The following is a 13,466-nucleotide window of genomic DNA, read 5'->3' on the forward strand; positions in this document are numbered from 1 at the left end:
TTTTTTGTTATTGGTGGTGGCCGTGGGACTTAACCTGCAGGCCTGGGCACTATGCCTGAGCTTTTCTGCTCAAAGCTAGCACTCTACTGCTTTGAGCCACAGCTCCACTTCCAGTTTCCTGGTGGTTAATTAGAGGTACCAACTGAAGTCCTCAGATCTCAGCATCCTGAGTAGGATTACAGGCATGAGCCACCAATGTCCCTGGGATTCATGGAGAGGTGCACGGAAAACTCCTAGCGTAACAGCGACTCCATTCACCGCTCATGAGGACCCACACTAAAGCTCTCACCTGAACACTCTCTTTTTTATAGTCGAACACACTAGACAACATTGCCTACATCATGCCTGGACTGTGACAGCCAGACGCCCTGGGACAGGCCCTGCTCCGCCCCTTTGCTGGTTTGTGTAGACACGACTGTTCAGACCCCTCCGCGGGCCCCTTCGTCTGGGTATAGGTTTTAAAGTTTTTTATCTATACATATGTGTGTATATAATGTACAGTATATACATAGGACTGTAACTACTTGGCTTTTAATAATTTTATGGAAGGGCAAAGGTTTAGCCACAAGGAAACTTTGGCATGAATGTGGGCTTGGATTTTTTTATTCCCTTGTGGATAAATCTGCCTTAAAAAAAAAAAAAAATCAGTGTAAGGGGCCTAGGGACTTGTTCTGGATGCACACGCATCTCCTCATAGACAGCTAAAATGTGATTTTGTTTTTTCTGTTTCCAAACTCAGTTGTACCTCCAGACCCATCACTGACCATTTGCCTTACCTGTCTTTCAGTCGGAAATGTAATGAGAAAGATTATGGGATGATGACAGCTGACCAAGAGTCCAAAGCCTTTCAACTTGCAATGTCCTGGGGAAGGTGCTAAGACCTTTCCCACTGCAGCTCTAGACCTGGCCTAGGTGAGCTGAGTAGGGCTTCTCTGTAGTCCTGCTATACCCGTTCCAGGTCTCAGTTGTTGTAAGCATTGGTACCCTTGCCAGCCTCAGTAAAGGCCAAGTTGCTATAAGATTGCTGGCAGCAAAAAGAAAAAACCTTGAAGTGAACAAAGCTGTCAGTGTCACCAGGCGAATCTGCTAGAATATTGGGTCTGCAAAGCCAAGAGCTGCTGTCTTTCATTGGCAGCATTAGGTTGGCCACCAAATCCCCAGACTCTGCTGCTTAGCTGCTAGGTGGTGGTGGAAGGGCAGCCGGGCCCAGGGTGGTTCTTGGGTTCGTCTTGCCGGTTCCCCTGGTGGGCAGATAGGAACATTCCACATTCCACACGGAAGTGAATGGCAAAAAAAAAAAAGTACTCAATTCTCATGTAGGTCTATTTATATATGTGTGTGAATGTGTGTTTTAATTATGTATATTTAACTCTCTGAAGTTTCTTAGATTTTAATTTATCCTGTAAATTTCTGTATAGATAATTTAACTACAGAATTCTCCACCAGCAGCAGCATGTGGAACATACAGACCTGTCATTTCTCCCTCCCTTCCTCTGGTCTGTTCTGAAAATCCCAAATCATCTACATTTCAAAGCATACCTCAAAAAGGAGTCATTATGTTAGGATTCTAACTCTATAGAGAACTTCATGGCCTTCAATAATGTTAAGTGAGGGCTGGCAGTAAGGCTCTGTGGTAGAGCACCTGTCTAGCAAGTACGAGGCCCTGAGTTCAAACCCCAGTACCAACAAACCAACCAAACAATAATGTTAAAAATGAAATCGCCTGCCCTCAGTTCCAAAGAACCACACCTCCCGGTAGGAAAGGAGCACTGGGGTGGCTTTTAAGCTTGATGTGAGACCCTGCCCAAACTAAGCTCTGAAGTAAGCGTGTTCTTCCCTGGCCTGGCCTCGATGGCACAGATGGCATCGCAGGGAGTCTGGGCATGGTGCAGCCAGCCTGCATCCCACTCAGTTCCTTCCCGCCTCCCCGCCAGTCCTGGCACGCAGCTTCCCAAAGCCACGCTGGCTGCCCTGCCTCTTTCTCAGTCCAGAGTAGTTTAATCGACAAACAGAAGGAAAGGAGCACAGGGGAACTAAAATCAAGAAGGCAGACATCGCAGCTTGCATTCATGTGTCAGGACCTTACACCATGCCACCTCGGTACCCAGGGGAGCTTCCTGATAGACAACAGGGTATTCAGGGGCCAGGAAGATGTGGGTAGTACAGTTATTGTCAGTTGTATGTGTTCCTAATGTCCTGGTCAGGACTTGCCTTTTCACTGTTTTCCTTTGAAATCCAGCCCTGTTGTATTTGTATTTAAGATTTGTACACATTTGTATAATAATCTGTACCTTGTGGTATTTGGTACTATTAGAGGAAAAACTTTGGATTCTGGCCTTCTTGCAGTTTTATATCATTGTTTTATTTTGTTTTTTAAATAAATCCTAGTGGTTTGGTCCAAATCCCATTACAGTTGTATAAAGAAGCAAAATTTTGTACTTACATTATTAAAGATCACATTTTTAATATTTGTAGTCCAGTCTCGGTGTCTTTTACCTAATAATAGCTGCTATGAAATTATGAAACCTATCTGTTTTTCAGATACTACCCTACCATAATTTTTTTCCCCCCCCAGGTCATAGGGCTTGAACTCAGGACCTGGGCAATGTCTCTGAGCTCTTTTGCTCAGTGCTAGTGCTCTACCACTTTGAGCCACAGCCCCACTTCCAATTTTTTGTTGGTTAATTGGAGATAAGAGTTTCACAGCCTTTACTGCCCAGGCTGGCTCTGAACCACGATCCTCAGATCTCAGCCTCCTGAGTAGCTAAGATTACAGGCATGAGCCAACAGAACCTGGCTGGCTCTACTTTGCTTACGCTATTGTCTTTAAATTGTGGATGCAGCATATCCTGATTTTTTTTTTGTCTAAAAGTGCTTAAATTAGGAAACAATAGTCACATTTATGTAGTACTTCTCATTCTTTATTTTTTGGGGGAGGGTGAGGGGTCCGGTCGTGGGGCCTAAACTCTGGGCCTGGGCGCTGTCCCTCAGCTCTTCAGCTCAAGGCTAGCGCTCTACCACTTGAGCCACAGCGCCACTATACCATCAAGCAGTATGTTTAAATGAAGATTCAGAAACTACTTAATATGAAGGTCATCTTCAGTATACATACACACCCTTTATACTCAAATAGTTTCTGATAGACTGGTTTAAATTTTATCTGCCAGCCATTGTGTTAGATCATCACGAGAAAGTAGACACAGTATCCCGGCACTCACTAAGCATCTGGAGCAGCAGTGAGGGGAAAAGCATTTGTAACAGGTCTCATAGCATTCTCCAAACACTTCAAAGCAGTTTATATAGTGTACAGTAAGTATGTTGGCCTCATGGCCACTCAAAGAAGTAAACAAATGAATTCCACAAGGCATATGCTTCCAAGGTTTCCATCATCCACAATTTGGGCAAAGCCAACATAGCCTTTCAGATTTAAAATTCATAGAAATCATGATCAATAATTCCTAAAGCACTCTGCAGTGGGAATACTAGCAATGCACTGGTTATTGGATTTATCCGTGTGCTTTTTTCAGAAGAGCCGTGACCAAGTGATCAAGTATCTAGTGTGTGGGTGTCATCTGACTACACAGCCAGGATGGTTGAAGATAGTAGAATCACAAATATGGGAAAGATGGTTGAGAACTATGTCCAATGCTGTAGTTGAGATCCAAGAAAGTCCCTGAGGATATAAACAAAATTGTACACTGGCCTTTCTTTTTCTTTCTTTCTTTCTTTACACTGGCCTTTCTTTTTCTTTCTTTCTTTCTTTCCTTCCTTCCTTCCTTCTCTCTTTCTTTCTTTCTTTCTTTCTTTCTTTCTTTCTGAAAGGTTCACAGTTTTTTGCACATTCTCACAGAAACCAGTGACCATTAAAAAACAATGTGGTTAAAAAAATGTGATTGACAGCAAAAACTTGGAAGTGGACTTGTGGCTCAAGTGGTAGAGTGCTAGCCTTGAGCATAACACTGGGGCCCTGAATTCAAGCCTTAGGACCAATATAAACAACAACAAAAACCCCCAAACTAAATGACTTGATAGAACAATGTTTTTTCCTTGCTGGTTTCTTTTCGTTGCTCACATGGAACAACTTTCTTTTATATCTAAGCCCAGCTTTTTTGTGTTGTTGTTGTTGGTCCTGGGGCCTGAATTCTGCCCCTGGGTGCTGTCCCTCAGCTCTTCAGCTCAAGGTGAGAGCTCTACCACTTGAGCCACAGCACCACTTCCGGCTTTTTCTGCTTATGTGGTGCTGAGGAATTGAACCCAGGGCCTCATGCATGCAAGGCCAGCACTCTATCCCTGACCCACCTTCCCAGCCCCTAAGCCCAGCTTTTCTAAGACCTTGGGTTGTAAAGGTCTGCTACCTCGAAGACTCATCCCACTATAGTCTGGATGTGTCCCCCAAAGTTCACAAGTCATAAATGTAATCTCCAAATTCACAGGTAAGCAGTAGGCAGTGGGCATTAAAAAAAAATGTGGTTGATCTAATTCCAGTATATAGAAGAAATGAAAGCTCGCTGTTTGGACCACAGCAGGGCCGGGTAAAGGCCCCACTGCGCGCTGGCTTCGGGTGTTGGCTGGCCCAGCCGCAGGTCATTAAGTCTGCCCTTGATCTCAGGGGACAAACACAGACCTTCACTCCTGGCGATCTGGGCTGAGAAAGAGAGGTCTCATCCTGGTGCGAGGAGACCCGAAGAGAAACAGGAGTTTCTTCAGGACCGAGTAGCTGTCACCCTCTTAGGGTCATCCCCGACAGTTAAAGGACTGGAGACTAAGATACTGTGACACCCGCCCGAGCGAGACCCAGTTTCCAACTGGCTGCATGGACCTTGAAATCTAGGTGATACAATCACTCCGGAACGCGTGAGGGCGTGGCCAGATGGGGCGTGGCTTAGAGACCTGGCCTCTCTGGCCCCGCCCCTCTGCTGGGAGTGACGTCAGCCGGCGCCGAGGGGCTGCTCCGCCGGCCGCGCCCTCCGTCTTGGGGCGGGACCTGTGGCTGCGCACCGCAGCTCCGGCCCCGCCCCCTCCAGCACCTCCCCGCGGGCCGTCCGGCGAGTCACGTGACAGATCGGCGGCGCTGGCGGTTGCTGTCAGCTGATTCCTGGGGTTGGTGGTAGTGGCAGCAGCGACGATGGACTTTCTCCTGGGGAACCCATTCAGCTCTCCAGTGGGACAACGCATCGGTGAGTCCCTGGAGCCCCGCACGGCTCCGCGGCAGAGCTACGCGCCAGTTTCGGCCCCCGCCTGAGGCATCTCCAGGTCACCCGGTGGGACTCGGAAAAGCAGGGAGGGCGGGAGGCTAGCGTGTCGCTCCGCTTGGTCCCGCCCACTCTCCCGCCCAAGCTTGATTGACAAAAGCGCGGACCATTACGAGGCCTGTCCTGGGGATGGATGCTGGTGGTCACCAATAGTTAAAGAGAGGGGGCGGGTCCGAGTGACCGCGGCTCTGCCAATGTGAACGTGCTGGGGTCCCAAGTGGAGGGAGAAAGTTTTGGGGTTAAAGGGACTGAGCGGAGGGTGAGCAGGCGTTGGGCCGCGCCCGGCCTCTCGCGCGCGCTCCGTGTGGTCCCCGCCGCCCGGCTGGTGCGGGCTGCTTCCTCCACCGACCGCCTTGCTCTGGGGACAGAGCTACGTGAGAAAGGCGGGAGCCCCTTCCCGGAGAGACGGCGGAGACGGGGCTTGGCGCCGGGGCGGCTGGTGCCGGGGCCGCAGTGCCGGGAAGCGGGCCTTGCCTTCCCGGGCTCGTCACCGACCAGCCCTCGGGGGGCTGGCCCTCCTCACTCGCCCCAGCCCCCGCCGGGACCCGTGGCGCCCAGGTCTCCCGGGCCCGCTGTGTGTGCCTTGTCCGTGCCGTCCCTCTCCCCGTATTGCTTGTTGTTAGGGGACAGTAACCCCTCGTGAGCGTGGCGTCCCCGCTGCTTTCTTACTCGAGGCTGGCGCTCTACCACTTGAGCCACATCCCCACTTCCGGCTGTTCGCTAGTTCATTGGAGATAAGAGTCTCCGGGACTTTTCCACCCAGGCTAGCTTCGAACTGCGATCCTTACATCTCAGCTAGGATTACAGGTGTGAACCACCATCACCTGGCGTAAGGCTTGTTATTGGCACGGAGATACCAAGTGCGACCCCAGGCACCCAGGGGCCATCTGGGTGTGGTCCTGTCCACGCAGTACTGTGGAATTCTCTCTGCATCTTTCTGATGACTTAGCCCTAAGTCCACATTGCGAACGCTACATCTTTTAGATAAAAACATACCCTTCTTATCCCTTGGAAACCAAATCTCCCTACAGTGTGCCGTGCAGCTCTGTTACAGCCACCACCACAGCTCTCTGTGGCTGGACTTGAGGTCTGGCCGTCCAGGACATGGACAGCAGGACGCTCCCTGAAGCGCAGGTGCACACCCCACAGTGAGTCATTGTTTTGGAGCTGAAAAGAGAAGGCAGTTCTCCTTTCCTCTCCCTCCCTTCTCCTTCCTTTCCCTTCTCCTCTCTTTTCTTCTCCCCTCTCTATTTGAGACTTCCTATTTAAAAAGAAGTAAATAAATCTAGCTTCCAAAGCCAACCACATATTTCTGAGGTTCACTGGGGTCTGGTTATAGAAAACTCAGCATCTCCTCTTACCTGAAAGATTACCTTTCTTAGGCAAGAAATATTTTTGGCTAAAAAGAATGCTGCTACCGCCTAATACCTTAGAGCACAAAGCAATTGTTATTGCTGAAGGGTTCCCACTTTGCTAACCCCATGGTTCCAATCAGCATCCCCAGAAGGGCTTGTTAAGGAACTGGAGGCTGCCTCTGTCAGGCCTCAGAGTTTTGGACTGGTGGGACTGAGAGAGGTGCCTAGAATTTGCATTTCTAACAAGTTCTCTGGGATGCTGTGGAGCTAGCTGACAGACCTCATACTGAAAAATCTCTTTTTGGACCCTATTCAAGAGAAGAATGAGGCCTAAAATGAGGAATGTGAAGACTGATTCACCCAAGACCCCAAGGAATTGATAGAGAAGCTGAAATGAAATATACAGAGTCTCCAAAACTTGAGCCAAAGCTGAAGAGGCTCAGAAAGAGCTAATTGTGATGGGTATACCTGTAATCCCAGCTTTATAAGAGCTGAGACAAGGAGATTATGAGTTCAAAGCCAGCTTGAGCAATATAGGGAGACTCTGTCAAAAAGAAAAAAAGCCAGGGGGCTGGAAAGATGGCTCAGTGGTAGAGTGCTTGCCTTGCATGCATGAGGCCCTGGATTCCATTCCTCAGCACAGAAGCAGAAAAAGCCAGAAGTGGTGCTGTGGCTTAAGTGGTAGAGCACTAGCCTTGAGCTGAAGAGCTGAAGGACAGCACCCAGGCCCAGAGTTCAGGCCCCACGACCAATCAAAAAAGAAAAGAAAAAAGCCAGAGGCTAGTGGTTTATGTCTATAATTCTAGCTACCCAGGGGAAGAAGATCCGAAGATCACAGTTTGAAATCAGCCAGCCTCTTAGCTCCAGTTAACCACCAAAGAGCTGTGGCTCAACTGGTAGAGCACTAACCTTGGGTAAAAAAGCTAAGGGACAGTGTCAGGCCTTGAGTTAAACCTCAATACCAACACATACACACACACACACACACACACTCACTTATACAAATCCATATCTTTTAGATGTTGAAGCTGAAGTATTGTAATTATTTTGTTTCTGAGATAGTGTCTCCAACTCCTGGGCTCAAGGGACCCTCCTCAGATGCCTGAATTTTAACCACTGGTGTTCCTGTAAACCAGGCCTCTCTTTGCTACAGGCCCTTGTTGAAAGGAGAGCACTGGCCTCACGAACTTCTCGTCTGTCTGATGCCTGCTGGCTTCCTGCCTTGGTGCCTGTTTCTGGGTCCCTGTGAAGAGCTTGTTCGTCCCATTACCTCCTCCCTGAGACCTCCCCAGACCTCTTCAGCCCCAACCACTGGTTTTTTGCTCTCTCACATCCAGTGAGGGCCTCCCTCACAGGGAGCGGTTGAGAGCATGAATCCGCTGGTCCCCAGAGAGTACCTGCTCTTGCTGCCATCATCTGCCATCATCACCTACCACAACACTGTCTCCTTCCACCCCTGGACTTGCATAGTGTCTCCTCTTTGCTACACTGGACTTAGAGAGCAAAAGAACCACCCTTACCTATCTGGCCTTCAGCAGCTGGCACCTAGAAGGAGGGAAGCAAGGAAGGTAACACTTTGGGAATAGGTGTATGAAAACATTGCGCTAGTACTTACATGTCCATCTTCCTGGTGGCTCTGTGAGGTCTGCTATATCTTCCATATTCCCAGGAGTGAGTGTGAGAGAAGGAGCATTTCCCAGGGTCCCTCTGCTGCTCAGGGTCTCTCTCTAAGGATCCTCTTGTTCCTCGCTGCCCTGCCTGTCACCCCTCAGACCTTCCAAGATTTATGTTACTGAGCTCCAGAGTTTAGGACAGGCCCATGTGTTGGCACAACTTCCAGATCATCCACCTGTATCCAGTCCTAGGAAAGCAGCAGCTGGTGGGTGACCCACAGAATCCAGGATCTTAATACTAGAGGATATTGACTCAGCCCTGGACGCTTAAATCCCTTCCCCGAGGTCTTCCCTGGCTCTGTTTTATAGACAGAAATCAGAGGCCAACCTCGTAGTTCTGTTTTCTATTTCTGTCAGCTCACTCCAGCACGTAGAGTCCAAATTGCAGCTGGTTGATGAAAGCAAGCTGCAGACAGCAGAGACGGAAGGGGGACAGTGCCCAGGACCAGCCCCCAGGGGGCCAGGTGGTAGGAAAAAGATGCTCAGAGCCTGAGTCTGGGCCCCTGGAGTACAGGGAAAAGGTGACAGGGTCAGAGAGAGAATCCTTGGGGGCCCACAAGTGAGCCAGGAAGCCACAGACAGAAACGAGGAGCCCTGTTGGGGAAGACGGCTAGAAAGCATCGTGGGCATCCACACCCTACTGTGGACACGGGTGGGAGGCAGGAGAGTCGTTTCTAGCCCAGTTCTGCTTCCACCTGTTTGAAGTCCCCACCCATTCCCCATGGTAACAAAGAAGGAGCTACCTGATCTGTCCTCTAGGGTCAGGAGCAGCCGGGGCAGTGGGGATGAGGAAGGGGTGGTGCTACAGGGAGGAAGAAACAGACTGTTCAGAGAGGAAAAATGATTGCACAAAACCAAAGGGCAGAGGCAATTGGTGGGGGGAGGGAGGGCAGTTGAGTGCCCGTGAGAACTGCCAGCTCAGAGCCTGTCATCCAGAACTGGGCCGCCAGTTATGGTCTTGGGCTGCACAGAAGGCAGAGGGGGATGCCTGAATCCCGTAGCAGTGTGGACTTGCCTAGAGCCCATCTATAAAGGCCACATGGTAAATCTGAGACTTCTCAGGCCATATGGTCTCTGTCGGAAGGATGCAGCATGGCCATTATTGTGTAAGAACAGCCAAGGACAATAGGGAAACGAATGGGCAAGGCTGTGCTCCAGTAAAGCCTTGTGGGCACTGGAATTGAAGTTTATGTCATCTTTACAGGCCATGAACTCTTCATCTCTAGCTTTTGTTTCAACCATGTAGGGAAAAAAAAAGTTCCAACTACCTATAGCTCTGCTCCATCTAAAAGTGGGCTGCATTTGGCCCCTAGGCTCATAGGCTGCTGCCCCTCGGTGTCAGAGCAGTTGGGCGAAGTGATGAAGACACTGTTCCTCATAGTAGGGTCCCAGGGCACCTGCTCGTGTTGCTTGCAGCTGCCTTGCCCGGCCCCTTCGCCGGAATCTCTTCTCTTCGCCTGCAGTGTGACCTGCACAGTCTGCACATCTTAACACTCCTGTTTCCTGGCTCATGAGTACAGCACCCAGATTCGAACCCAGGGCTCTGTTCTGAAAATGACAGGTGACAGTATCTAGACAGGCCTCCACAAGAGCCAGATGCACCGTAGAAAGGCCGAGGTGAATCTGAGTCGGTCCAGGTGTCTGCACAGCTTTGTTCCTAGAGCAAGTTACTTCACCTCTCTATTCTTCTGTTGCTTTAGCTATCTATGAAGTAAGTCTAATGACAGCAGCCTTGAGCCAGAGCTGCTGTGAGGCTGTGGCATTGTGAAACACTTGTCTGATGCCCGCCCAACACAAGGTGCCTATGCGAGCTCCCCGGGGTTATTTGCACTGGCCTTGCCATCCTGGGGCACACTAGGAAGTTAGGGGCAGAGCTAAGGTGCCCACACAGAGCCCTGACCCCCGTGCAGCCTTTGTGTCCCTGGGGCCTGAGCAGTCCCTGGCTGAGTGGCAGCCATAGGCACCCGGAGGTCAGGTTTCAGGTTGTGGGTGGAGCTGTGCCCCCTTGGGAATGAAGGCCTTTGCCTGACTCTGGATGGAACTGGTAAATAGGTTTTGTTCTCTCATGGAGCTCACAGAAATAAGAGTAAAGTCCCGGATTTCCGCTCCTCTTGCTTGAGAGGAAAACAAAAACCTTCAGTGTCTTCTAATTAGCTTGAGGCCATCCCCCTCCTGAGAAGCAGAGGGATTGGGGATGAGTTAACTCTTTACCTCCTTACCCAGGAGTTCTCCATCGGAGCCAGCAATCCTAGCTACGATCCTTTCTGTGCCCCACATAGGCTCTGCGTGGCCCCATTTGCCACCTTTATTATTATTTTCCTAGTGTTTCCTTTAATTGGCTCGCTAATTTGGCCTCGTACTGTGTAATTAGATCCATGAAATCATGGCTCTGGTGAGTTAGCTTGTGGTTTTTTGTTTTTGTTTTTGAGGTACTAGCCAAGCGCTCGACAACTTGAGTCATAACCCTAGCCCTTTTGTTTGTGTTTTGTTTTTGAAACAAAATTTTGCCCCAATTGGTCTCAAACTTGGAATCCTCCTGCCTCTTACTCCTGAGTAACTGATATTACAGGTATGTACCACCACACCTGGCTAGTTTATGGGTTTTTTTTTTTCTGCTTGACATTAAATATAAAACTAATTGCTTGAGGGTCGGGCCCAGGACCCTGTGCATGCTAGGCAAGTTCTCAGTTACTAGCTACAGAACCACCTCTTTAGTTTGTCTTATTTATTTGTGCCAGTACTAGGGCCTCATGATCGCACTTGGCTTTTTCACTCATGGCTGGTCCTTTGCCACTTGAGCCACACCTCTACTTCCAGACTTTTCTGCCTATGCTGGCTCAGATCTCCTCAATAGCTAGGATGACAGGTGTAAGCCACCAGTATCTGGCTTTTTTTTTTTTTTTTTTTTTTTTTTTGGTTGTGGGGCTTGAACTCTGGGCCTGGGCACTGTCCCTTAGCTCTTCAGCTCAAGATGATGCGCTCTTTACCACTTGAGCCACAGCACCACTTCTGGTTTTCTGGTGGTTAATTGGAGATAAGAGTCTCACAGACTTTCCTGCCTGGGCTGCCTTGGAACCTTGGTCCTCAGATCTCAGCCTCCTGAGTAGCTAGGATGACAGGCGTGAGCCACCAGCTCTTTCTTGAGACCCAGCCCTGCTTTGTAGCGTAGGCAGGCCCGGAACCTCCCAAATAGCTGGAACTGCAGGTTTGTACCACCATGCCCAGCCTCACTGCCCATATTTTTGTTTGCCCACTAGCCCATCCACCGCCTTTCAGTGTTGGACCTAAGATGCCTAAACCAGGGTCTGTTCCAGAGTAGATGGGCTCAGGTGGCAGCTTCTGCCCCGCCCATTGTGTACCCAGCCAAGTGACAAACCTCCCAAAGGTCCCTCACCCCAGAGCCATGACACTCTGACTCATGGCACACTGGGAAGGGGCTGCTGCTGCAGGAGGAGCCAGGCTTTGTTCCTGAGGATAGAGAAGGGAGGAAGGGCCAACAAGGAGAGGAAAAGGGAACATCCAGGCGGCTCAGTCAGAGACTTTAATTAAGGACAGACAGAAATGATCACTTTCAATTTGAACTTATTTGAGTTGGTACAATATAACTACTTTGGTAGTTAACTTTGTGTGCCAACTTGGCCAGGCTACATTATCCATTTTGGGGTTGTTTGTTTTTTTTTTTTTTTTTTGTCAGTCGTGGGGCTTGAACTCTGAGCCTGAGTGCTGTTGCTGGGCCTCTCTGGGCTCAAGGCTAGCACTGTACTACTTGAGCCACAGTACTACTTCTGGTTTTCTGATGGTTTATTGGAGATAAATCTCACAGACTTTCCTGCCCAGGTTGGCCATGACTAATGATCCCCAGATCTCAGCCTCCTGAGCAGCTAGGATTACAGGTGTGAGCCACTGGCGCTGGCAAGAAGGCCTTTTTTACATGAGATTAACATTAAAAATTGGTAGACTTTCAGTAGAGCAGATCACCCTCCATAATGTGGGTGGGCCTTTTCCAATTAGTTGAATGCCTAAATCCCAAAAGACAATGTCCCAGAACAAAAGAGAGTCCTGCCAGCACACTGCCCTCACACTTGAGCTGCCTTTGGCTCAGGTCTCCAATCTGGTGGTCTATCGTCCAGATAAAGACTTGCCTCATGAATAGATTCCTTAAAAGTTAAAATCCATACACATTGTGTATGTGTGTGTGTGCACGCACGCATGTATGTGTGCGTGCGTATGCGTGTATGTTAGGGAGCACCCTAGCTAATGCAAGCCCCTCTCCATCCAGCTCCCGGGTTGTCAGTAACAGCTTTTACCCTCCCCAGTCTAGGGATTGCAACCTCGGCCTGCAGCCCCCTCACACCTCTCTGTGTGTCCTTGCTTCCTGGAAGAAGCTGAGGAAACTCCTTCATCTAAAGAAAAGTCTCTTGGGTGAGGTCCTGTAGCTCCTCACATCAGCTAGAGAAATGTAGGTTGCAGAAGCAATAGCGTCTGTATGGTATTTTAGGGTTTCTCTTGTGGCCTGTGGTTAAAAAATGACAGGGGAGAGGCAGCCAGGGTTTTGAGGAAGGGCAGCTCAGCAACTTAGGAAACGGATGGAATTTTCCAGGCTGTGTCTGAAAAGAGTTGTTCATTTGGAAAATGGGCTTCAAGACAAGTTACTGGCTGGGAGAAGGGGGGGGGGGGGGGGTTGGGGAAAACGGAAACAGAAAACCCAGCTACTGTATGCATGTAACTTTTAAAATATTCAGTCATTTTGTGGCTGACATTTTTGTAGTAACATTTGCTTTGGTGTTTCCTTTGTGCTCAATAGACACTATGCTTAAAAAGTGCCTTTTGGCTAGAAATGTGGCTTAGTGGTAGAGTGCTTGCCTAGCATGCATGATGCCCTGGATTCGATTCTTCAGTAAGTACCTCATAAACAGAAAAAGCAGGAAATGGCTCTGTGGCTCAAGTGGTAGAGTGCTAGCCTTGATCAAAAGAAGCCCAGGGACAGTGCCCAGGCCCTGAGTTCAAGCCCTAGGACTGGCAAAAACAAAAACAAAAACAAAAAACTGTCTTCTCCTATTCGGGAGGCAGAGATAAGGGGATCATGATTTGAGGCCAGGTGAAAAGAAGTTCAGGAGACTCCATCTCAACCAATGGCTTGGGGGCATGGTCATGTACTCCTGTTACCCCAGCTGTGGAGAAGTAAA

General features: G+C 49.3%; 2 protein-coding genes across 6 annotated transcripts in view; both read left to right on the forward strand.

The window, feature by feature from the left end:
• Hmgxb4 (HMG-box containing 4) overlaps nt 1-2,474 on the forward strand; it is a 28,711-nt gene extending 26,237 nt beyond the window's left edge. For 4 of the 5 annotated variants that reach the window (XM_070014479.1, XM_070014480.1, XM_070014482.1 and 1 more), the window contains one exon: nt 312-2,474. In XM_070014479.1, coding sequence (XP_069870580.1) covers nt 312-356 — 45 coding nt within the window. In that variant the 3' untranslated portion in view covers nt 357-2,474. The remainder of the gene's footprint in view (nt 1-311) is intronic. The other variant, XR_011370281.1, reaches the window with a different exon arrangement.
• Nucleotides 2,475-5,038: 2,564 nt separating this feature from the next.
• Tom1 (target of myb1 membrane trafficking protein) overlaps nt 5,039-13,466 on the forward strand; it is a 35,880-nt gene continuing 27,452 nt past the window's right edge. Inside the window, exon 1 of the mRNA XM_070014495.1 lies at nt 5,039-5,177. Within this exon, the coding sequence (XP_069870596.1) occupies nt 5,126-5,177 (52 nt within the window). The 5' untranslated portion in view covers nt 5,039-5,125. The remainder of the gene's footprint in view (nt 5,178-13,466) is intronic.

This window comes from Dipodomys merriami, unplaced genomic scaffold (genome assembly GCF_024711535.1).
Source record: "Dipodomys merriami isolate MVZ:Mamm:240054 unplaced genomic scaffold, mDipMer1.0.p SCAF_97, whole genome shotgun sequence".
Classification (NCBI taxonomy): Eukaryota; Metazoa; Chordata; class Mammalia; order Rodentia; family Heteromyidae; genus Dipodomys; species Dipodomys merriami.